Source organism: Mercenaria mercenaria, chromosome 10, assembly GCF_021730395.1.
Source record: "Mercenaria mercenaria strain notata chromosome 10, MADL_Memer_1, whole genome shotgun sequence".
Classification (NCBI taxonomy): Eukaryota; Metazoa; Mollusca; class Bivalvia; order Venerida; family Veneridae; genus Mercenaria; species Mercenaria mercenaria.
In genome coordinates, this window is record NC_069370.1 from 23039888 (window position 1) to 23066950 (window position 27063).

The window sequence follows — 27063 nt, forward strand, 5'->3', positions numbered from 1 at the left end:
CATGATAAAAAGATAATTTTCTGTTGTGTCAGTATTGTAGAATACTTCAATTTGTACATTTACGATTCCTAGTTATGAAGATGTCGCTGTCAGAAAATGGCCCTGGGTGCAGTCCGTGTGTGCAAAATATTTGAAAATATTACGGGAATATATTTTAAAAATTAACGCACATAATGGTCTAAATGGTCTAGAGCTTACAAGGGCGAATCCTTGTACATACCCTTCTATCATACTAATATGTACAGCATGCTGTCCATGCGAGGAGGTAGATTCTTAAACGTCCAAAGACATAGAAATTGTTTTCCGAATCCTTTAGGCTTAATAATCAAACCTGCATTTTATGAAAGTTTTGTATATATCGATAACTGAAGTTTCGAAAAAGATTTAAGAATGACAATTCTTGGTAGATATTCATCAGGTACCTACAAGCATAAATATCTAGTTGATCTCCCTTTGCATAAATTGTTTACACATAGCATACAATTAGAATATATTTTTCAGTGTAAGATTTACTTTTGCTTTACTGTATCGGATGTTTTGTACCATTATTCATTCAAACAATCTTTTTATTATTTTTCGATTATATAAATATATTTATGTGTATTCCCCTCGAATTCGACCTTTATACTTGCCATAAATATAGAAATAGTGCACTGAAAGTTTGTTTTCATACAAATGATCATTTGATATTATTGTTGCCCACCTAACACACCTAACATGCACGTAGAAAATTAAACACTGTTCATACACTAAAGCATTCATTGAAGTTTTATTCAGACTGTTTATACTACTGAAACAACGACAATTGAAAAAAAAAAAAACAACAACAATAAAAAAACAACAAATTAATAATTGTGTAAAAGATAAATTGCGAAGTCACCTGTACCGCGAAAAATTCAATCAGTATTAGTGGTAAGCCTATAACAATTTCCACTACTTTGTTCAAGTTATTTGTATTACGATTTGAGGTAGGAATCGTATTTGTGTTTAATATCAAATGGATATCAATTTACATCATTATTATCAGTAGATTTGACGATTGACTTTAAAAGTCTGATTATTAATGTCGTTTACTTTCAATATTTTCTGTTGATCAGCTTTCAAACAGTATGTATCTATTCCAGGATGGCTGGGAAGAAAGATATGATACTACACACGGTCGTATTTTTCATGTTCATCCTGGTAAGCTAGTCTTTAATAAAGTCATTAGCAAACATCAACCAAATATTACATTACAAATAGCATGCTAAAATGTAGAAATAGTATTTTGAAATTGTTGTCAGTGGATAAGTAAGAGCATTGTTCTACTTAGAGCGCGGACAAGATTTGTGACAGACACACAGACGGATGGACACACAGACAGGAGTAAATCAATGTCTCCAACATCACAGTGTGGTGGGAGACATAATAAAGAAAATCAGAAACCATAATAGAAAAAATAGTCATTGATGGAAACGAAATATTGAAAGCAACAACGGAAAACTTGACCCTTCCTGATTTTAGTTCTGAATCTTACCGAATTGGGCTATCTTGCCAGATGTTATGTTAATATTGATGATAGAAATAGGGAACATGCACTGGCGGAATCATAATGAATACAATCTTTAAAGCTATAAATAAATTAACCTGGCCTAGCGTGTGCTCTGAAATCACGTTATGTTAGGAAACATTTAAAATAAAGCTTAAGTAACACACAAGTAAGTCCTTAAGAAACAAAAAAAAAGAGATCACTTCTAAACATAACCTTTTTTAAAAAATGATTGCAGGACTTGTAATCTGTTGAGGAACTGTTATAACAACAACTGTTTGTCATATCCTATTCCTATTCCATTTGTTAGGTATAGCAGATTTAACTAAGGCAATTACTTTGTTAATCTGCAAAACTGTTAGACATTAATTGACTTGCTACATACATTTAGATAACGTTTTCCTGCTGCAACAATCATACAAGATTTGTTTTTCATTTCAAGAACGGAGGATTGCTCAGTTAGAAGATCCAAGAATACAAGGTTCACAAACTAAACAGGTAAAACTCTCGTTTTACTTTATTGTTTAGTCCTTTCATAAAACATATTTACGAAAAATAGTAGGGACTATGTAGTAACCTTTTTAAACAGTATACAATATACATTGTTTTTGCTGCTAGGCGCTTTGTCGTAATTCGTCTGGTATATTGTGGTGGTGGTTTTGTTCGTATAATTCTCTTAAGATATCTTCCCGTACATGGAATCCATTCAAAAATTCTATTCAATGCTTATGAATTGCTTAATTTAGCCACCCATAAACATAAGCAATAAAACCGAGTCTGCTATGCTATTGTGCTTTTATATCATTAAGCACTAGTTGGAAGGGGCGCCTCCGTGGCCGAGTGGTTAAGGTCACTGACTTCAAATCACTTGCCCCTCATCGATGTGGGTTCGAGCCTCACTCGTGGCGTTGAATTCTTCATGCGCGGAAGCCATCCAGCTGGCTTACGGAAGGCCGGTGGTTCTACCCAGGTGCCCGCCCGTGATGAAATAATGCACGGAGGGGCACCTGGGAGTCTTCCTCCACCATTAAAGCTGGAAAGTCGCCATATGACCTACCATGTGTCGGTGCGACGTTAAACGCCCCCCCCCCCCAAAAAAAAACTAGTTGGAAGGAATGTTGGGGAGGGATATTTTCCTTCTCACAAAACTTGCTAATGGAGAACCATGCTTTTTTTCTTTCAGTACGGTAAAGACTGGATCAATATCATTGATTACAATGCCCCTCTTGAAGACTTTCTGTAGGTAATAGAAATCATAATAATGTAGCATTAAAACAACTATTACACAAATAAAGTTGCGAAACGTTCTTTTTTTGATCTAAAGAAAAGTTAAAATGGTCATATTTTGCGAAATATTATTATCGTAAAATTGCTCCATATCAGATATAGATTCTAGTAACTGCTGATAATGAAATTGTCATCTTTCACGTGTGAATACTCAATAGTATTATATGTCTCCCACATGTGATGGGGAACACATAATTATTTAGTGCTGTCCGTCTGTTTGTATGTCACAAAGTTTGTCCGTGCAATTTATACGACACCACTGGGCAGATTTACACCAAACTTTACAAAAGTGATCATTGCCAAGCTTAGTTATCCATATTGTCGACATGTTCCGTTTCAAGATTTTAATGAAGTAGTGGCCCTTGATTCGTCAAGTTTAATGATGTTTCGACCACTTCTCATATTTTGTATTGGGTATATTTCCACAAAACCTATACGAGTAATTTGTGCAAAGCCTAGTTGTGCATATTATCGGCACGCTCCTCTTCAGTGATTTTCAGTCCCTTGATTTGTCATATTTTACCTTGCTCCGATATCAGCATTAGAAATTAACCAAACATAACAAAAGTGATCATTTTCAAGTTTAGTTGTGCATATCGTGGGCATATTCCTGTTCAGTAATTTTCAGTGGAGATATGATCCTTTATTTGTCAAATGATATGATATTTTCGCTGTTCAGTGATTTTCAGAGGAGATATGATCCTTTATTTGTCAAATGATAAGATATTTTCGCTACTTCTTTTACACCTTTAGACAGATTTCTATCAAACCTCACAGGAGTTATCAGTGCCAAGCTTAGTTATGAATAAATTCGGCATTTATGGTTCAGTGATTTTCAGCTGAGTTATGGCCCTTGCTTTGTTGTATTCTAAAGTGTTTACACTGCTTGCCGTGTACCATTGGGCTGAATATACAAAACCTCATGACTGACCAGTGTGAAGCGTAGTTTTGCTTATGATCGGCATTTTTCGGCTTAGTAATTTTCAGTGGGATTATGAACCTTGATTTGTCAAATTCTATGATGTATGTGCTGCATCTCCTATACCACTGGTTGGAATTCCACAAAAATCACTGGAGTGATTAGTGCCAAGCCTAGATATGTGTATCGATGAAATGGTATTATTCAATGATTTCTCTGGAGCTATGACCCTTAACTTGCGGCATTTTCCAATTTCTGCGTGTTAGGAGAAAATTTTTTTTCTTGAAAAGCAATGTTAAGTTTGCTATTCTATTTCTCCTTTGTTATGAAAATTGCCTTGAGTTTGATTATTTTCTGTGAATTTTGTTACATTAAAAGCTGTTTTTAAATGTTTAACAGTTGTACTTTTCTAACCTCTATGCCTAAGCTAAATTTCTCCCCACAAGAAATACTTGCAATGTGGGATAACAAAGGATGGAAACGCTTGTTTGCTATTATTATAAATGTCACTACTGATTTGTGAGACATGAAAACAGAGATTTGAGTATATATATGCAAATGTTGAACCAGTATGAATGTGTAGTACAATTCGGGCTCGTATATAAAGCAGCATCGAAACTAATCTTATTGGGTTAGTGGACTTGCTGTGGCATGTGCGTGTTCGTTTGTACTGCTAGGCGCTTTGCCCTAATTGGTCTGGTATATTGTGGTGGTGATTTAGTTCGTATAAATTCTCTCTACTATATAATCATTTATAATGCGAACTTGTATCCTAGCGGATCTCACGTATGGTAAAGTCAACTGTTCTGAATATATTTATATCCCTTAATGCAAACTATCTCTATATATTCAATGCATCCTCGAGATCCAGTTAACTTTCAGAGACAGAAAATGTAGCTTCTCTGGTCCGAATCAGTTTAAAAGACTAAAATGTCACTACTGATTTGTGAGACATGAAAACAGAGATTTGAGTACATTTATGCAAATGTTGAACCAGTACGAATGTGTAGTACAATTCGGGCTCGTATATAAAGCAGCATCGAAACTAATCTTATTGGGTTAGTGGACTTGCTGTGGCATGTGCGTGTTCGTTTGTATTGCTAGGCGCTTTGCCTAACTGGTCTGGTATATTGTGGTGATGATTTAGTTCGTATAAATTCTCTCTACTATATATATATATATATGTGTGTGTGTGTTAATTTATTCTATATTACACATGTAATACGTTTTTCAGATGGTTTCATGGAAATCTTTCCCGGAGAGAGGCAAAAAGGCTTCTAAAACATAAGCCTAATGGAACTTTTCTCATAAGACAAAGTCAATCTTGCCCAGACTGGTTTGTCATTGCCGTAAGATGTACAACATACAGGCATGAAGTATTCGAAACGTGCATAATCTGCCGGCATGGAAACTTTTCTCTTCTTGACTCAGATGTTTCTTTCAACAGCTTACCACAATTCGTAGAGGTACGCTAATACTGTTTGATAAGGTCTAATAAATATATAAGTAAACCGCCGTCAAACGATAAAGACTTTGTTTTAATTTACTACTTTTTAAATCATCAGATACGTAATTTTTCTCGAGAAATTATTTCCAGTTGTAAAACATAAATGTAAGTTCAGTATTATTTCAAACTATTTCCGTGAGCCGTATGGAGATACATTAAATATCAAAACATTATAGTTCCATGTCCAAAATATTTTTGTAACAGATCTTTATATACATGTATCATGTATCTTTTTTATCAATTCAGCAGATAGAATATTTCAACAGGCGTAGTTACAACTGCACTTAAAACATTGTTTATTCAATATTGCTAAACATTAAAAGAAGTATGATGACAATTTAAAAATTAGTAGATAATTCAAAAATTCCTACCGCCAAGAAAAAAACAAAGATGTAAAGACCATGCTCTAAACTTTTCAGACATTGCGGTGTTATCACGGTTAACTATAATTTTTCGTTAACAAAAAGTACAAGGTTATAACGGTAAACTGCAAGTTTTCATAAATAAAAGGACGGGGTCATCAAGGTAAACCGCAGTTTTTCATAAACAACAAAGTTCGGGGTTGTCACGGTGAACTTTATCTTTTATAAACAAAAAGTACGGGGTTATTACAGTAAAATGCATTGTTTTCATAAATTAAATGAAAGGAACCACATATTTTCAGCATTACACAAAGAACCCACTATACAGCTATGGAAAGTTAACTGCAGCCTTGGACAAATTTGAAAAGATTACAGATGAAGGTAAACAAATTAAGTTAATTTGGTATCTTGTTAATTTTGTGGTTGTTTACATGAATAATGACACACTAATACTAAGTTAAGAAGTTTGACTTTTGACCTCCAAGTGGACCTTCTGATCTTTGTTGTGAACCCAGCACTCTGTCTTGATGAGGTAAGAAAGTGATGCCCGCTTTAGAAAAATGCCAGCGGTTAAGAAGAGTGGTGCTCATTGTCACTCTGGCGTGTTCGCGTCCTTCGAACGCACCAACACAAAAATAGTGTCGTCGTTCTGTCGTGTTGGCATGGTGGTTAAAATCCGCCATAACGTCAGACCGACAAATAAACGCGCCGGTACGACAAGTAAAAATGTAAATCATGGTGTTCACGAGTGAAATATATTTCGATCTTTCGATCTAAAAATTTTCTATTTATTTTATGTATTTTTAATGGTTTATATAGACAGTTTGTCCGCGTAAAGTCATGTGCACCGCATCATGACGTCATAATGTCGTGACGTCAGGAGTATATTTGTAGAAAAACTGTAAATAGTTCTATTACGTTTCCTGATTTCTTTTACATTTAATTATGATAGAATGTATACATCTATATCTTTATTGAAGTATATTTTGCAAGGAATTTTCTATTATTTATAATTTATATTCTTTCGCATTCAAGTGTAGTTCCGTACCTGTGAAAAATAAAAATGATATTTCCACTGTTTGAAACAGTGAAAATATCAATTTTATTTCACTGATAAATTTCAGTATTTCACTGAAGAGCATAAAATAAAAAGATATCCTTTGCAAGATAGAATGCAAGCAAGGGAAATGAAAGAAGTCTTATTGATTGTGTCTGTTTTTTCTTGAACGTTTTGTTCTTCAGACCAAGCTGCTAAACTTTGAAGTGAAACATTACACAGCCCCTTACCGAATAAGATAAAGACTACATTATACGTCAAAACATTACTTCATGGACAGTGCCGGTCTAGCAGCATACATGCTTCGTGCTGTTTCCTCATTTGTTCCAAAAATATCGCTGTTTCTGTTGAATATAATGATAAATATTTCTAATAAAATCTGTAAGAAGATCATTTTGAAGCATGGAACGTAATCAAGCAAAATAACAGCAGACTCGTTGTGACTGAGTCTGTTCATGGGAGGTAATGAAATGTGCAATACCCATCACCCAGCCTAGCATTGGCTTACTTCATTTCTGGATTTACATCTCTCTATTTACGACAATTTTATACATACCAAAATTTATGACAAGAGGGACGATTTTAATTTTAGTATTGTAAATTTCCCCCATTTTGGATGTGGATGTACCCCAGGCTACATCTTATAGGATATATATTTCTCAGTTAATTCGGTTTGCAAGAGCGTGTAGCCATGTTGAGGATTTCAGTGAACGTAACCAATATATTACAAATAAGCTTCTTCAACAGGGCTACCGTTATTATAAATTACGTAAATACTTTGCTAAATTTTACTATCGTAATTCATATTTGGTTTTGAAATACAGTAGCAATTTAAAGGCACTTCTGCGAGAAGGTATATCATAACCCGTTTTTATGGGGATTTGGTTTACAAACTTCGTAAGATTTTGGGTCATGCCAGTTTTCCAGTTGTATTTAGTAAAGTCATTAAACGTTTTATTAAAAGAGATTATGACCCAACTGTTTTGAGACACACATCATGTTTGGTGTTCAGTCCTCAGTCCTTTTACAGTTGGACCCTACGCTTTACTCTTTGAATGTGTCTGACACGGAACAGGTGAATCTCACCAGGACTGAGATATATATATATATATATATATATATATATATATATAAAAGAGCATTTTTGTGTTTTACATTACATGCCTTCTGTTGCCTTTGCGTATGTTATGGTTTCACCTGGCAGGGATAGCTTTTGTTTACACTGTCCTTTGACTTTGGAACATGGTGGGGGTAAGAGTGAGGTTATGTGCACCATAAACAGGTTTAAGCTCCCCAGTGGTAGTTTTGCCACTGACCGTTCCAAGGCGGTGCCCCACTGTGTTCCTTTATTTGTTGTTTGGTCCTTGTGTGTTTGTTTTATTTATGTGCGTGTGGTGTGCATGTGTGCGTGTGTTGATCGTGTGCGCGTTTGGGGAGGCTGCGTTTTTAGATCTTGGCTTTCCCTGTTGGATATTCTTCCTTGTTTTTATGTGCAATTCAAACTCTGCAGTAAGAACATTTGTATATTTTAGAAGACATCATACCAGAAGAGCTTGAAAATGATCCATATACACGAGCGCTTTATGAAAAAGCAATTGTAGAAGGGAGAGAAAAAGACAACACTATAAGGGTCATGGTTATAGGTTGCTATGGACAAGGCAAAACGTCATTGGTAAGAAGATTATTAAAACAGTCTTTAGAAGGAGTTGAAACAACGAATGGAATAGATATACATAGATGCGCTATCATCAATGATAAGGAATGGGTAAAACAGGGAAGTGAAGACCTGGATAAGGAAATTATCCAGCGTTTGGTTAAAACTATTAAATATGATACGGACCATGCAGAAACTCCTGTCATTTCACATCAACGAAACGTTGGAAATAAAGATGAAGCGTCTACAGATTTGTACGACCACATAGGTGCAGCGAAAGACAGTTTCAGCGCGAGCAACGAAAAGACAACTCTTAATATCATGGGACTTACAATTATTGATAAATCAGATGGCTATTCCGCAAAAAAAGAACAAAGGAATAACAGGCGTGACACGCCACCTGTACAATATACATATATGAATAGACCAACAATAGATGACCAAACATTGAAAGAATTTCGGACTGAATTAAAGAGAATTGAATCTCTCGAAGATGAAAGAATAAACAGAAGTGCAACATTGAATATTTGGGACTTTGGGGGTCAGTTCGTTTACTACGCTACCCACCAAATATTCCATTCGAAACAAGCTGTATACATATTAGTGTTCAATCTGAGTGTAGGACTGGACTCAATTGTTAAAGATGGGGAATTTCCGTTGCATAAAAAGACTATGAGAGATTATTTGAAATTCTGGGTCAGCTCTGTTAACTCATTTGTTGGAAGTGTAGATGGATGCAAACCACCAATCATTTTAGTTGGAACGCACACGGATCAACTTCAGGAGGACGTAAATGTTGACGACTATTTTGAAGAAGTGAGAAAAATATTTGATGGAACCTCGTGCATTTATCACATCCAATCCGAGCATTTTGCAGTATCAAACAAAGATGTACAAGAAAAAGTTATAGATCAATTATGCATGTCAATAACTCATCTCGGACAGATACAGCTACAAAGATGTGTTCCCGCTAAATGGTTACTTCTCGAAAAAGCTTTGAAAATGAACAAAACGAAGAAAATTGTTAGTCTAGAGGAAGTTTTTGAAATAGACAGCAAAACTGACAGCCCAATACAAACTAACAGCCGACAAGAAACTATCGAACAAATTAAACTTTTCTTGTCATATCATCATGCCAGAGGAACATTCTGTTATTTTGATGAAAGCAAGTTATCTGAGTATGTAGTCTTAGATCAACAGTTTCTGATTGACGCTTTCAGATGTATTATCACTTCCGGACAATTTTGCAAAGTGCGACCAAAAATGCGAAGTCTCTGGAGTGACCTGTGTGACAAGGCAGTTTTAAGACCAGAACTTCTTGAGGAGGTATGGACACAAAATGATGCTAATGATTTTATTTCGTTTAAGGAATTGTTGACAGAATACATGCAAAAACATCGCATTATATCGGAAGTCGTAGCTCACGACCCATATAGTGAATGTTCATTTGAACCATTAGGATATTACATTGTACCAAGCTTGCTCAAAGTATCAGATGACGGTGTAATAATTGAAACCTTTTGTAACGGAAAACAATTGTCAGGAGTGTCATTTGGCTACGCCCTAGAAAATGATTCCATGGCGCCAGTACTTTTCCAGACAACTTTATCAGCTCTGATTGGAAGATGGCCACTGATTAGTTTCAATGAAAAACATATTTTGTATGACAATCTGGTTGCTTGTGAATTGAGTAGAGATCATGCTGGAGTGTTGATGTTGAAACAGAACAGAATTGAACTGCTTGTAGTAAACCTCTGTCCTCCTGACGGCGTAAAATCTGAAGTATGTGATATGTTTAGAAGGTATGTTGAAGTAGTTATCGATACTGACATGTGCAAGTGCCGCGGCACAATTGAAGATAGACGACTTATAAAACATTTGACAGTACGTTGTTTTCATGAGGACCATTGTTCAAAAGGAAGCAATGGCATATATGTCATCGATGATTTGCAGCCTCATACGGAAGAAAGATTTCCATGTCCAGACAAAGGTAATCACTGTTTGAAATTTGAAAATATTCTACAGGAATGGTTCCTGCATGAAGTAGATTCAGAACATGTTCCATGCAGAAAACTGACAAACAAGGAATACAGTAAACTTTCAATGGCCATTGGGCGTAATTGGCAACAACTTGGACTGGAATTAGGTCTTGATCATATAGCTATAGAACATATCCAAATGAATAAAGAGACAGTAGATATGCAGATATATACAATGTTACAGTTATGGGATAAGAAGGAAGCCGATAGGGCAACGTTAGATGCCTTAGTCCATGCAATTCGTGAATGTTCCAGGCGACATGTCAGTATTAACTGGGATATACTGAAAAACGTCATCAATGGATTCTGATCGTTAGGTGTCAAATCAGTCGTTTGAATCTTCGGACACGTTTACTCCAGTTTAGAAATTACTTACGGCATTTAAAGATTAGTGAATTAAGCCCATGTAACCTCAGATTATAGTGTTTTCCTAGTGCCTTTATCATCTATTAAGTTTCTAAGGTTAATGGAAACATTGTTATATCAATTATCATTCCTTCTGACTATATTTAAGAAATTTTGCTATGAAAATGGGTAACTTATCAGTATATGATATTATAAAATGAGCTTCTGTTGCCGAAACATAAAAGTGAATATACACTCAAATGTTGGGATAAAGGGATTTCCAAGTATTTTGTCTAATTCATTTATCTTTTTATACTCGCACAATTACAAGAAACAGAAAGAGGCGGTTTTAATCAATTTAACCTTGTGCCATAGCCGTTATATGACCATACGAGAAGTCAAGAAAACATATGACAACTCTTTAAATCCGCAATTTGACATTCACATTATTATCATTTTATCTTGTTCTTGTTACTAATGAGTAACAATAAAAAGAAAAGTGAAATGTGACAGTGAGTGTTAGCTTAACCAACCTGGCATAGGTAGGCTCGGTTAACAAAATCATGGAAACTCCGCTCCTATGTAATTAAAGTCAGAAAAAGTCTACCTTTTTAACAAAGCACAAACGTTTCCACAATAAGTTAAAGGGTTTGATTTTCTGTCGGTTATTCTACAGTTATTTTACACTGAAATGCTAGAAATTATTATTAATTAATGTAATAATAAATATTTTTGAAATTTACTCGTGAATTTTAAGTTAGCAATATCTTAAATGCCATGATTTTTTTTTCAATTTATATCGCAAATGAATATAAAATATGGAACATTAACGTCATTTATGATTTATTTATATTTCTTCGTCTTGAAACTACATACATGTATTCTTCTGGCTTTTATGTGGCTCGTTTATCTGTTGTTTTTTTCTAAACTGTCTCGATATTGGTTAACTTTTATAAAATGTTCTTAAAACGTTTCAGTGCTGCCTGTTTGATATATAAAAGAATGACACTTTGTTGGTACTGGAAGATAACGAAGTCTAAAAAAGACTTAGAAATAGAAAGAGTAAAACAATTCACAGATTTTCGTAGGGGCTGTCGAAGGAACGTATACTGTGGTGGCGTAGGTCGTCTGTCTTTTTTAGTTATGTCAAACAACATTTTCATATCCGCTTACTTATTTAAGAATGCTTTGACCAATGACGATCCTCAAACTTGATATACACATTGCTATTGAGGTCTTGACCTAAGATCTTCAAACACGAACATTGTTGAAAGGCATTACATTACATTTCTTTATTCCAAGGTCATTATGTCAAAGTTCAAGGTCACAGTGGTTGTTAATACAAACACGATTACGCTAAATAATTTAAGAATGCCATTACATACCATTTACACTTTGTAGACACATTGCTTACCGGTGGGTAAGTGGCTCATAGTTTAATGACTGTTCTTTCAAAAAACGCTTTCACTTAATGTATTGAGAACCCCTTTACCTTTGACTCGTTAATTGGCAGGTACGTTATTGATTTTAACGGCATATAGTTAAGGTCATGATCACCTTGAATGTTAGTACAAAATTCTGTTTCCTCGCAAAATTTTTATATTAATTAGATCCTCAAAATTAGCAGGCACATTGCCAGTAGGCAGTTTATGAACTATGTTTATTTTAAGCTAAAGATCATGGTGACTTCTAGCATAAAAAATCCGCTCAAGATTTAGAAAATTTCTTGTCTTACTACCTTAAAATTGGCAGATACATTACCCGTTGGAATTGCATGATCTCTTATATGTTAGGCCAGTTGGTGTGTGTGTGTGTGAATGTGTGTGTTTGGGTTTAACGTCTTTTTCAACATTTTTTCAGTCATATAAACGACGGTGTCTACTTGTAGCAATCAGCACAATGCCCAATTTTATAGTGGTGCCTCACTGGAATATCACGCCGTAGTCACGTGGCATGATACCCCACCCAGTTACAGTATACTGACACCGGGCTGACCAGTCCTAGCACTATCCTCTTAATGCTGAGCGCCAAGCGAGAAAGCTACTAGTACCATTTTTTCGTCTTTGGTATGACGCGGTCGGGGGTCGAACCCAAGACCTCCCGCACTCAAAGCGGACGCTCTACCACTAGGCTACCGAGGCATTAATCGTTTACCCGAGAGTTTTAATGTTCTTTCTGTTTTGTATCATAGCCATCCAAATATAGTAGTTGTAGGCGTTCCACATTGCCATATACAGCAGTTCAGTGAGTTTTTAAAATTCTTGCTTTACAAATGTGTAAAGCCCAGGTAAAATATATCAATGCTAGAGCAGAAAATCAATAAAATACACTTTACTGTTCCAGACACGCTGGCATACTTTCCTATCCAACTGTGCGGTAACTTGCATGTGGGTATTAAAGACCCTGTACTCAGTGTATATGAATTACCTGCACCAAATTTGTTAAGAAAAAAAAAACAACAAAGAAAAAACACTGATCTATGATACAAATAAGGTTTTGTTCCTGGATCCTGTATAAATGCAACTATTTTTCCATAAATGCAGAGGAATTTTCAAGCTGAAGAGGATGATTAATTTGAATTCACTATCTTCTGTGAAAAGTTCAGTCATTAAAATCAAACCCGCAACCTCTTGATTCAGATTCTGGTATTGTGATCAAGCTACACAGCTAATCATGCGGGACCGACTCTGCAGTGGATTTTTTTTTAAAATTTTTGTTTTTTGTTTGGTTCAGCGTCACACAAACACATTTTAGTTCATATGGCGACTTTTCTAGATTTTACTGATGGAGGAAGACCCCAGGTGCTCTTCAGAGAATTGTCAAGTCATGAGCAGACACCCAGATAGAACCACCAAACTGGATGACTTTCTCACATGAAAAATTCTATACGTGAAGGAAGATTTCGAACTCACGTGAGGAGCAAGTGCCTCGAAATCATTGACCTTATCTACTCGGTCACGAAGGCCCTCGAATCCAAAATGGAAATAATCAATAGACAGTGTACATCATATATCCATCAACAAGATTAAAAGAACTTTTCAATGGTTGGAAGTGCAGATGGAAATATCCGGCTCGAGGGTAAGTGTTTATGCGATACGGAGACTATTTTGTCGGTAACAAACAAATCAAAGGTCAAGTTGACAGTGGCCAAGGTAACAGTGAGCAGATTAATGTCTTTTCCTGTCTTTAAATTTCGTTCATGGATTGAAGCTTGTATAACTTCACACAAGTATTAATTTAAAGAAGCAGAGCGATGTTATATAAGGGATAATTGTCTTTTTTACTTGGTTGTCTGTTATTTTTCAATGTTGAAATAAAAGGTCGAAACCTCTTTCTTGACATTTTGAAATCCTGTGTAAAGAAAAGAAAAAGAAAATGATATTGTAGAAGTAGATATAAATCGGCCTACTTGTAAAAAATCTTAACTCACATAACGCAGCTGCTCAATGGCATTTTGTCTTAAGGAGGTAGGTTACCTTGTTACAAGGGTAAATTCAAATTAGTTGAACCGCAGCATTTTTTTTAATTTCATCTAATATGAAGTTTTAACTACTACAATCTCAATTTCTTTTGTCTCTGTCCCTTCAAGTTCAGTTTTTATCAAGGTTTGAAGAACATGACCCTCAAAAGGTATTTCATATTGAAAGAAGAAGGAAAATACGGATATTTAACACTTTTCAGTGTATTTTAGTTTCAATGATATCCGTAGAAGTCTGCATAATTGATAATTTTACTAGAATGCACGTTAGCTTTCTAATATCAGCTTAAAATGTATATGTCGCGGGGCTCGTGTTTCCATGGTAACGCATTTTCTCTCATTTTTAAACAACTATGAATAAAAATACGGGTTTTCGACGGCTTCAGTGCCATTCTGTTAGTGACCGGCATGGAATATTTAGGTAATATTATCAGCAAAATAACAAGCACTTTACATGGTACCCTATTTTTCTTAAAGTTTAAAGTAACCATGGCAACAGAGGCGTTTAAAATAGCTTATATCTTGCTTTTTGACGTAATTTCATATAAAAAGATATTGAATAAGATTATCTTTCTAATTAATGTATCTTTAAAACATATTATTTCTAACGTAAGTTATATTTTCGTGTTATTTGCATTTATGCAAACAAATTTCACAGCTTAGAATACTTACAGCAGTACCACTCGTCTGGTATTTTTTATGGAAAAATCGTTCAGCATGCTGCTATTATTCTCATGGATATTGTTGAAATGAAAATAAAAAGCCGAAGCTGTGTTTCTTAAATAGACCAGTGTCAACGCTTTTGAATTTTACATTTAGATACATAGGTCACGGGCTTCGTTTCCATGGTAACATAAATTTAATTCAAGAAACCACAGTTTTCTACTGGAATTTGAACAATTTTAGATCTAAATTCTAGTATATAAGTAACAAATTATCAACGGAACCTGAAAAACAGGTATTACAAATCAAACTGCTAGATTTTTTTTTGAAAATGGCCGTAATAAGTAACCTTTCACCCAACTATATTCCAAATAACATTGGCTATCTTCGTCCATTTTCTTACATTCCGCATAACATTTCAATATAACTACATAAAAGAAGCAAAATATTGAGTATCATTCAGAGCAATAGACCCATATGAAATATTCAAGCAAATAATGGTTATTTGAAAATAGTTAAAATAAAGAAAATGCATAGAATTACGTACTTTCAAGATAAAAACTATTAATTTTGCGCGGTAACTGACACGTAACGTCATGACGTCAATGACGTCAACATTGTTTTGAAGCGTTTCTGCAGCAATTTATTCATTATTTCTGCATTATTAAGCCATAAAGCATCAGATCGAAGACAGGTTCATAATTTGTTTGAAAAATGAATATACAAACACATTTAGTTTGTCGTAAACGTCGTCGTAAATCGTCACGTTAGCTTCCGGTTGGACATGCGCATATACAAATATGAAGGTAACCTACCTCCTTAATATTTAATTTAAAGCTGTGATCCGCAAAGAATGACAAATCTTGCCATAGGCCAATAGTTATAAGCACAGATATCTGTTAGTTTACTTCCCTTGCAATTACACAATTGAGTGGAAAAAATGAAAGCGGTTTAAGACACAGTATCAAACATTTTTTTGCACAACAAAAACATTTAGGATTTATACATATGTATATTCACTCGTGGAATGAATTTTAAATAAAATAGGACACGTTTCATGCTAATACTCGCATGTTTTCGAGTTGTTTACTTATTTATACTTTAAAACAGCTTCATAATTATGGTGTATCACATGTTCTTCTGGGGGAAGACCTTCTGGAATTTATATGAATAAAACTTGTAAACTTTTGACAACTTACTTATGGTTACCTTTTAACAAGCGATAACAAACTGAAATATCAGAAAGTATTCTATCGTGCAGATAATACAGTTTTTGCGTGTATTAAAATGTCACAATAGAAGCACTTTTGTAAAACAGAACACGTAGAATTAGCAAAGGTGCAATTATATTGATATCTATTTCCAATGCCTAAGAATTAATTCACAGTCTTTTAAATATTTTATCTTTTAAATATTCTGATTGATTTCTCCTTTTATAAATACACTAATAACTTGTGTAATTCAAGCATGAATGCGTGTGACATATGATTAGAAGTAGAAAGCAGACAACATAGATATTTCATTACATGTTTATACAGTGTTTTATCGAAATATTAGGGTGAAATATATCTGGTATTTTCACTGGAAAATAACAAAAAAATTTTCAATGGTAAATTGAGTTAAAAACATGAAATAAAAAGAAAATTTGTTTTACATGAGAGATCTAAATATCTTTCACTCAACCTATATTTTACATGTCCATGCTACTCGTGAAGTTTACCCTGTTTCTTCAGCAAGTCCAATTCCTTCTGGTTATAATGCAGTAATTCGGTCCAAAATGTGCTTCCGTGGTGTAGAAAGAAGTCCCTAATAAATAGATCCTAATATTTCCATTTTTCGCGCATTTGCGCGTAAATCGGGGTTCAAATGGGCATTATTTCACTCGTGGAATGAATTTTACATAAAATAGGACACGTTTCATGCTAATACTCGCATGTTTTCGAGTTGTTTACTTGAAAACGAAAGTAGATGTTTATTCTGCGGACCGCTTTCTGAAATGCGGCAATATGAGGGTACCTGACTTCAGTTGACTTGCATTTCACTGCATACTGTTCAACACCCCTTTTTCTTTTCGTTTTCTTGAAGCAAATGTATGGATATCTTGTGGAAAATAGGTCTACGACGGAGTGAAAATCTAGAAACTGTAACAAAATTGGTCTGAAGTAGCTGAATTTTATATGAAACAAAGAACAAATTCTTCTATTGGTATATAGCCTTCTTTATCTATATAAACCGCCATTTTGTTTTTTGAGGAGTCAATTTTTGAAATCGATCGGGCGTGACTTTTATCGGTGTGTTTACATATCTATCCAGTAGCAGACGATTACCTAACAATAGGGAACCGCATCCTGAGGTGAGTCATCGAGAAACAAAAGATGCAGCCTAAACGTGTTTCAACACGTATGCCTGTTCCAAGTCTTTACGATGACTTTGAATCTTAATGACGTCATTTCCGGTCGGGAATCAGATTTTCGAAATGTACACCTCTCGGGCTTACCAAAAACGTTAAATACTCAGAACGTCAAAATTGAACCTAATTCACTTTTCTTGCGTGTCCAGGCCTGACCATCTGACTCATTATTGCACACGTTTTTATATATTAATTATGGGCTAAATTGAATAGATTTTAGCGATATAAAGTGGAACTGGGCTTAGATCTTTGAAATAGAATCCGTCCTATTGTTTAAAAGAAAGGGACTGTATCGTTCTCCTTGAGCGTGTTGGATCACGTTTAGGCTGCATCTATTGTTTCTCTATGACTCACCTCAGGATATTTATGCCCGATCGATTTCAAAAATTGACTCCTCAAAAAAAAAAAAAAAAAAAAAAAAAGAAATGACGGTTTATATAGATAAAGAAGGAATTGGACTTGCTGAAGAGACAAGGTAAACTATTTATATTGCATCTTGTGTTTTTACTCCTGAATTTCTTTCAATCTTACACTGAAATAAACAGATATCCTCTATATATTTTGATTGTCGAACTACTCAAACAGCAATTGTTACTCACAGACGATTCTTACACTATGAAATTACCATCACGTCCAGAAGCTAGAAGCTGCCTGTACATAATACCCCTCCCGTAAGTGATCAGTTTCAGAAATGACTTACCGCAGGCTTAGATCAATGGGAGAGCACATACTTACAGATCGCAGGGTCCACGGAAGAGGCGTATGTTCTCCGTAACGATTGATAAAAGTCGTTTTGTCTGCAATCATTTGTCCTTCACATATGATAATTGTGGGGAAATTGGCAGTTAACTACTAGAGGAGAACAGATAAGTACTGGTCAGTATTTAGGAACACAGGTCAGCCTTCGGAATAACTGGCCGCCTTAAAATAACTGGTGCAAAATTGCGCTATACCAAAAATGAAACATACAAAAACAAAACAAAACAAAACAAAACAAAATAAATAAATAAATAAAAATAAATGAACAAAATAAATAAAGCAAAATCATCAGGTTCTATTTATTGAACATATCTGCCCTGTGAAATCTTGAAACGTAAGCATTACGGTATGCTTTAAAGTTATCAAATTATTTCTCCGCTGGAAAAACACTTTCATAATTTAGATAATTGAAACATCAAAGCCTGTGGAGTGTTTTAAATTATTGAAAAGCCACACAAAGTTCCAACAGTCAAAGCCTCACTTGAAATCTTTCCTGTTCATAATCGATAACGAGCTTTGGTCTGAAGGAAGAAAAATGCTTTTTGATATATATACGTGACTTGCAGAATGCTAGTTGCCAAAACAAACAGTTGTAAGATTTGTTTCAGAACTGATAAAATAGTAAATATTTCGATACAATCGGTTTTAAGAAGAAAATTTGAGTCATAGATTTTACAAATATAAAAAGCAACCAGTACAAAATGTCTGATTATTTTCTTTAATGAATTGAAAGGTATCAATATGCTTAGCCTTTCATCTGAAAACTGTTTTATTTCTATCAATCTTCCACCTTATTCTCTACAGTATACCGTCCTCTTTATCAAGAGGCAGTCTGATAGAAAAGAGCAAGTTATCTAACGATTGCGCGTGATTATGTTCCATTTAACCGAGGTGGTTTTGTTTTGTTTTTAACGTCGAAATGGCACAATTTTAGATCAAATTGCGACTTTCCAGCTTTGGTGGTGGAGGGAGACCCTTGGTTCCCCCACGTGCATTATTTGATAACGGACGTGTACCTTTTTAGAACCACCGAGCTTCCATAAACGAGCTTGACATGAATAATTTAACTCCTCTAATGAGGCTCAAACCCATACTGGTGAGGGACAAGGCATTCGTAGTCATCGACCTTAACCACTCGGCCGCGATTGAAAAAAAAAAGCATGAAAACGTCTCTCTTTAAAGGTTCAAAGGCTTCTAATTTTATGCTAAAACAAATGAAGCAACTATCCAAGTAACCAATTTGCATAAATGGTAAGAAAAGTTCCAGTATTGCACATGAACTTTAACCAATTTGCATAAATGGTAAGAAAAGTTCCAGTATTGCACATGAACTTAAACAATTACAGTCATGAAGGGACATAACCAAAACAATTATAGTCATGAAGGGAGGTAACCAAAACAATTTGTTGAATAGAGACACTATCTGTTTACAATCATTTGACAACTATTTAAGAAAACAATTATCGAAAATAGCATTTTACAGAAATCAGTAGATCGTGTCTTCATAACAAAATATGTGGTGGTTACTTAAAGAAAGGCATCACGACCCTTTAATCATCAAAACAATAATCTAGAAATTGCATTTGTCAAATTAAATTAAGATTGCTGTTTTATTCTTATATTTCAGTTATCATCAAAATTTTGCATCTATTTAACTTGAACAATGCAGTTATTGCCTAAAACAAAGGAAAATTTTCTCCTAAGCACAAGACGAATTCAGCCGTTTTTTTCAAGACTGAACATTTTAGCATAGATATCCGTTTACATAAGCTCCTGATAATTAGTTTCCATACACTGCACTCGCAGATATCAGTTGAAAGGACGTGTCTTAAACATATCTATCTCTATCACCTTTATATTGAGCCAAATTCTGATGCTACTTTTATCAAGTTTATATATGTTTTCAAAAATTAGCAGGATGTGTGCTTAAGAGATCTCTGTTAGCAGGATATGAGCTAAACGGATCTCTATTACAATCAGTAGGACGTATACTTAACAGAATCTCTGTTAGTAAATGTGTGAGATCCAAATCAGACGGCTTTAAAAAAGAAAACATTGCTAAAACTATTTTAGTATATTACTACCACCAAGTAACTGGATTGCCAGTCTCTATCAAAAAGAATGCATAGTAACCAGATTTATTAAAACATATGACAGGATTTATATCAAAACAAAAGCCAGCCGGCTGTGGACGTTTATATTTTTTAAAGCCCTTGATATCATTTGTCATTCGCTTATTCGCTTGTATATTACCAACTACAAAACTGATTGTATTATTGTCACGAAAATGTTAAATATTTAGAATAGAATTTAAGCTTTAATTCTGTGTAAACAGAATATGATATCGTTGTATATACCTAAAGTCTTTTGCAGGTATTGATGAATAAAGTAGAAGTGGTATAACACAACAATCCTATGGAACATAATACAACCGCCTCATGCATTTTATATGATATTTGTTACAGTGTACTTTCATCTATGTAAACAACTTAGTAACACTGTTTGTCCTAGAAAAAGTGTACGTTTGAAAATGGAATGAAAAAACAACAACAAAAATATCAAAACAACTAAATGATTGTACATAAAACAAATCTAAATTTGTGGCATGAAGTGGGTATTCAACAGTATCTTTCATAAAAGGTCAGCACAAAAACAAAGAAAAAGGAATATTTGCACGTTTAAATCGTGTTATTTTTTTAGCGTTTACTGAGGTGTGCCTATTCTAATTATCTTGATTATACGCGGATTTATTCTTCTTTAGATTTGTATTGCAGTACGTTCGTATGCGTTTCTGACAAAGCAAAAACAATAACAAAAAAAACCCCAATCAACCAAACAAAAAAAAGAAGAAAAGGAAGAAAACAAACAACCCCTACCCTTAAGAGAAACAATTAGTCAGTGAAGGTGTCTGATTTGTCTTGAACAATAGCCGTTTAAAATATGGTAGTGACGGAAATACAAAAGGGATAATCCTAAATGAGTGAAAATGCCCCACTCTAATACTTTCACTTTTACCATTGATAACTTATCAAAGAAAAAAAGTATTTGCTATATGTTTAAAAAATAGATCGACCTAATGTGTCATACGTTATACGATCTTAACGTAAATAATTCTTTAAAATGCTACAATGGTTACAAAGGAAACGTTGAGACTTTGTAATTTCAAATGTGTTTGTACCAGTGTCATATTTCCAAGCCTGTTTTTGAATATTTATAGGCGTACACTGGTCTCTGTATATGAGATGGGCGAATTTTTTCCCAATAATAGAATTTCTTCAAACTTTGGATATTATACAGTCATTGACTTATGCTGAGGTTAATATGTGTTTTTACCGACCTGTAAAAATGATAATGACCGAGGATGGCCCATATTTCATACACATTAGAAAAAGTGATATCACAATCGACCAATCAAATGAGCGAATTTGAGATGGGCATATAATATTGAAGGACAATCATCTTAGAAACAAAGATATGGAATAAAAGTCATAAGCCATCATTATTGAAAAAGAGTTAGCTGCCATTGAAAACGGCATTTCCCCCTAAATTGTGAAAAGTGGTCTGCTGATTCGGAGATTTTCATAGTATTTCATAAAATGATATAGGGATATCTAGACCGGCATTTGCAGCAATGTTCTTTTGACAAATGACTGTTAACAATTTCAGAAATTATTTCAAAATCAAAGCAGTGGTTTACACGGAAATGGCGTTTGAATAGATTTTTTTTTTCAAATTTTCTGGGGGTGCTGATTTTACGAACCAGAGTAATTCGAACAGTATTTGTAAAGGGTCACACAAGGAACATTTATGCATCTTTTAAATCTGGAAACCACTTCCTGACAAAAATGTATTTCAATTGCCCTGCGTCCGCTTAATAGAATAATAAGCCAGTTAACAAGAGAAACACATTCACACGGACATGCAGACGACACACGATACACAGAGACACAGTCAAAGCAAACGCACGAGGACACAACTAATAAACAAAGTGTGGGGCACCGTCTTTTGATGGCAAATCCATCCTTAAATGCATAAATGAAAATGGAATTATTTGTTTAAGTCTTTGTTTTCAATATTGTAATCATGCTTGAAATCTATGGGGAAGTGTGAAACACAGATCACCATGTGTGCCATCTATTTTCTGATTTTATGTGTTTAAGTTCTACATCACCCAGTTAACTTGATATGGCAAACGTGGTACTTTTTACCAATATTCTGATTTGAACGTTTGTAGATTTAGTCTTTATTATTATTAAGAGTTACCTGTTTGTACGTAAATATTGTGTGTGCATTGACCAGCATTACGCTGTCGTACTGTCGAGGTCAAAGTCAAAATGTTCTTTGGGTAATTGCACTTTTGTTTGGGTCCTAACTTTATCAGTACACTATTTATTTCTGTTTAAACCTAACAAATATTTATAAATACAGACCATATTTTCGTCCTGTTTTTTCAAGATCAATATCAACTTTTTTCTGAACAATGTCTTTGCCTATCACCGCCTCTTTGATATAAATAAAATATGTGGTGATTTCTACTTAAAATGATCCATAAATGAAAGTAATACACCTAATGTTTTTTAGTATGTTTGTGGTTTAGAGTGTTACATTCAAGACCAAATTTTAGTCTAATGCATTCCTAACTTAAAAAAACGGCATTAGACATACTGTTGCCATTAACAACCCTCACATGGTAGCGTCACGCGAAAGATATTATTTATTCAAAAGCTTGAAGTCTGCGTATCTCTGCAGACAACGAAAGGAGAAGAAAATACATCAGAAATTGTTCTGTTGAAACAATTATACGATTATTTTAAGTTTGACAATATTGATCAGCTGTCATGGATTACAAACTTAGATATTTCTTGTTTGGCTGTGTCCTGAGTTTCATTGAAGTGTGGACTTTCATTTCATCTACCAGTATAAACTTTACGAAATACCACTATGATTTTAATTTAGCAGGATACCGGTGTGTTCCTGACAAAACCGCCTTTGAAACTGACAACGTGTTTGATCCTTTACAATGTGGCAAGCTTTGTCACCTTGATAAAAAATGCCGTAGCGTGTTCTACGACCCGGAATTTAACAAGTGCATTGGATGTCGTGTTAATCCTGAGATTCCGACAGGCAATCATGAAGCATGCCATGGTTCAAAACATTTTCGATCTAAGCCGGTATACTGTGAGTATTATCTTAGTGTTATTAATACATGTAGCTGCGTTGAAAGAAATCTTCTAAAATTCAACATCAATATATGGCAATTTTTTTTCTACTCGGCAATGATTCGTTTCAACTGACCTAATATTTTGATTGCCTTTGTACTGTCTGAAACATTTCTGTAGTCACCTGTGCATCTGGAGCTTATGCATTTCATATTAAACACAGTTCACTACAGGTTTTATGTAAATTTCCAAAGTCAGCTTTTTTCTACATGGTGGAGCATATACTAGTTTTGCAACAACTTTTTCTTTAAAACTACACAGCTATTCTGACATTTAGCATTGCTGTATTGACATTGTTATCGACCTATATCATTGTGAAAGGCAAGCGTAACTGAAAATCTTTTGCGGATGAGCAACAACGAGACAATGTCAAACACTTTCCTTTCATATAGGTACAAAGACTGTAGTGCTAAGGGCTAAGGTTCCTCATGTGCTAACAACTATTTAACATTGTTAATGCTTATGGCCCGACCTTTTTGTATAATACTGAATGCTTGTTGTAGTTTGACTCTATGATTTGTTATGCACACAATCATAATACAATAAGAATTAAATATATAAATTAAAACTGAAACTTAAATAAAAATGTGTTTGTTTGCTAAATCACAGGTCATATTTTTATTTTAATATTAGCTCAAGAAACCGACTGCAAAGATATTTTGAAGAACCGACGCTCCGCACCAAGTGGCATATATCAAATAAGGTTGTGGAAGTCGCAGAAACTAGCAACAGTATACTGTGACATGCACACAGACGGTGGGGGATGGACTGTAAGTTTATATATATGCCTAGTAAACGAATATGGTGTACCATTTGGGTCGAAAGTCTGCTTTGCGTGTTCGCACATTTCAAAATATATGTACACGTATAAAAATATGCGTGCATGCGTAAATATGTGGGTGTACGCATATATGGACGTGCACGCGTAAATTTATAGGTGCACGCGTAATAACAAGTTGAAAACTATTATCAAAAGTTAAACATGTTCCCATAAAATAATTATTTTTATAGAGTTTTCATAGTGATAGTATTGTTACAGCTGTATTTTTGTCCAGATCCCAGAAAACAGGAATATGCTTTGCAATGACTGGGCTTTCAAACAATCATATTGTAGAATATTCGCAATGGAGAAAGGCCTCGTAAGCCTATAAATATCTTTTCTGCATTTGTCGACAACTTTTCTTAATCATCAAGTTAAAATATCAAATATTCATTGTAAGAAACTTTACATAAAATTTCGTAGTCTTGCTTTTTTGTAAAAATTTGGTTTCCGTCATTTTTTGGAAATGTGTCAAATACATTTTCCACATTTGCATATGTACACAGTTCGTAAATGGTAAAACTGATATTTGTACATTGAATTTTTATTTGAGCCGTGCCATGGGAAAACCAACATAGTGGCTTTGCGACCAGCATGGATCCAGACCAGCCTGCGCATCCGCGCAGTCTGGTCAGGATCCATGCTGTTCGCTAACAGTTTCTCCAATCCCAATAGGCTTTAAAAGCGAACAGCATGGATCCTGACCAGACTGCGCGGATGCGCAGGCTGGTCTGGATCCATGCTGGTCGCACACCCACTATGTTGGTTTTCTCATGGCACGGCTCATTTGTTCATATGCAGGTATTTCAGAACCGGTTTATCGGTTCAGTCGACTTTAATCGAAACTTCTCCGAATATGAGAACGGCTTTGGTGCTATTAGTGGAGAATTTTGGCTAGGTATGTTAACATCAATTTTCTGATCTACTTTGCTATCAGTGTGATGTAGGATTTGTATCATGTGGAAAAGCCTAGAACTTCATTTCGATTACCATCTTTGGTTACAGGCGATGCATTATTAAAAAGGAATGGAATAGTTTTTGTTATATTCGGTAGTAATTCTTACATGCGGCATGTGTTATTAGCCTTTATCTAAAACGAAAATACGTTGGCATTTTGCAGAGTTAGTACAAAAAATATAGTGTTATAATTATGCCTCATATAAGGGACTTTCATTTCACAGATTATGTAAATAGCAAAACAAACCTAATGCCAGTCTCAGAAATGTCACAGGTTTTATGACGACACATTTTTTTTTCTGTGTCATGTTAGTCTGTTTACAGTATGACACATATATTGAATATATAAAGATAAGAAGAAAAGATATCTTACACTTTTCAAATCTGTAACATTCTTTACACCGTTAAAAGAATTTATATTGGTGTTCTTATCTAACATATGATCTAAAATGATTTTACAATATATGTACAATCATTTTAGATCATATGTTAGATAATAACACCAATATAAATTCTTGTAGTACATGTATTTAGTGATTATGAAAAAATTATAACTACCTTTTCGTTTTTATAAAGCAGAAAAAGAGCTAGGGAGAGAGTTTCTAAAAAAGCTTGTGGCTTCCTACTCAGTCCTCTATGTTTGTATATTTGTAAAACTGTAACAATTGTAACTATATCAATAAATACTGTTTAAAGCAAAAAGAGCTAAGAAATGAGCTATGCCATGAGAATTTCATATTATTTAATTAGTGTGTTGTACAAAGGAAAATAGCACAGAATATTTTAAAAAGCGTATTCATGAAAATGATGAATGTGTTTAAACGTAAACTTACAAAGTTTATTTCAATTTGTCTCGATAAATTAAGTACCTATTACAACAATAAAACCGCAATAAAACAGTTCTAATTTTTACAATATGAACATGTTTAGGACTGAAATATATACAAGAACTGGCTGATCAAGGTGATACAGAGATTCGACTGGAATTGGAGAGGAAACGGGGCGGAGATTTCTATTCAACATATAAAGACTTCAGGTTATTGGATGGCTCAGAATATAAACTATCACTCAATGCAAGCTCAATAGTCTCGTATCCAGGTAGAAATTTTGAAAATGATTAGACAGTAGAATTTTGTTAGATCAGGTTAGATTTTATAACACTAGTTAGTTTTTGTTTGACTAGGTCATACTTTTTACTAGAATCTATCTTCACGGGGGTTGTTGTAACAGAATCATTGTAACAAGTGTAATTGTAATTCCTGCCATGTTAGAGGAAGCTAGTGGGTCTACTGGTTCACTCAACCAAGGGGCCGTGAGTTCGACCCCCACTGGGTTCACAAGCATACGTCTTATATGACCCCAGTACTGTTTTTTCCAGGAAGCTAGAGAGTGTTGCCCGGTAGTTAGAGCAGTAGATCGGGACCATAAAGCGAAACGTCTTTAGATAGACCCCTGAGTTAGGCGAAAGTGGCTATTACCCTTCATCAATACCTTTTAGCATTTCAAAACTTAATGACCATAGGTGACGATCATAATATATGTTTTGTTACAATTTCAGCATTTTTACTATCAGTGTTCTTTCAAATACAAAGTAAACAACATGTGTATGATCAAGACCTATGCTCAGTTACTTATAAAATGCTACAATGTACAATATATAACCTGACAGATAGCAAAAGGAGAAAGGGGACATGGGCTTGATCGCGAAGGTCTGTGTGAACATATTGTCAGAATAACTGTATATATTTAACAATTAATATGGATTTTTGCCGGCGCATGCCCTGTATTTTTTCAGTCATTATCAACCGCTAGTCTTTTCATGACATTAGGGTCAACATGACTACATAAAATTACCACGGCCACATTTATCAGCAATTCGTGTATTTCCTAAGAAACACTTATTAAAAGTAAATCAGTTGCCATCTTTAACTTGCTCCATTTGTCAATTCTGTCAGTTTCAATACATCTAACTATTCCCATATATTTATGTTCAAATCGCACTCTGCTATTTTAGTGTAATACTATGGCTAGAAGGTTTCTTTAATGGATTTTCTATATT

General features: G+C 34.5%; 1 protein-coding gene across 8 annotated transcripts in view; it reads left to right on the forward strand.

The window, feature by feature from the left end:
* LOC123559654 (uncharacterized) overlaps positions 1-27063 on the forward strand; it is a 50942-nt gene that overhangs the window by 20394 nt on the left and 3485 nt on the right. For 3 of the 8 annotated variants that reach the window (XM_045351641.2, XM_045351644.2, XM_045351643.2), the window contains 5 exons: positions 1125-1182; positions 2712-2767; positions 4969-5200; positions 5906-5984; positions 8193-11528. In XM_045351641.2, the coding sequence (XP_045207576.2) occupies positions 1125-1182; positions 2712-2767; positions 4969-5200; positions 5906-5984; positions 8193-10663 (2896 nt within the window). In that variant the 3' untranslated portion in view covers positions 10664-11528. Of the gene's footprint in view, positions 1-1124; positions 1183-1919; positions 2027-2711; positions 2768-4968; positions 5201-5905; positions 5985-8192; positions 11529-22964; positions 23187-23860; positions 23998-24848; positions 24946-25934; positions 26103-27063 lie in introns of those variants that run through there. The other 5 variants (XM_045351639.2, XM_045351638.2, XM_045351645.2 and 2 more) reach the window with 4 other exon arrangements.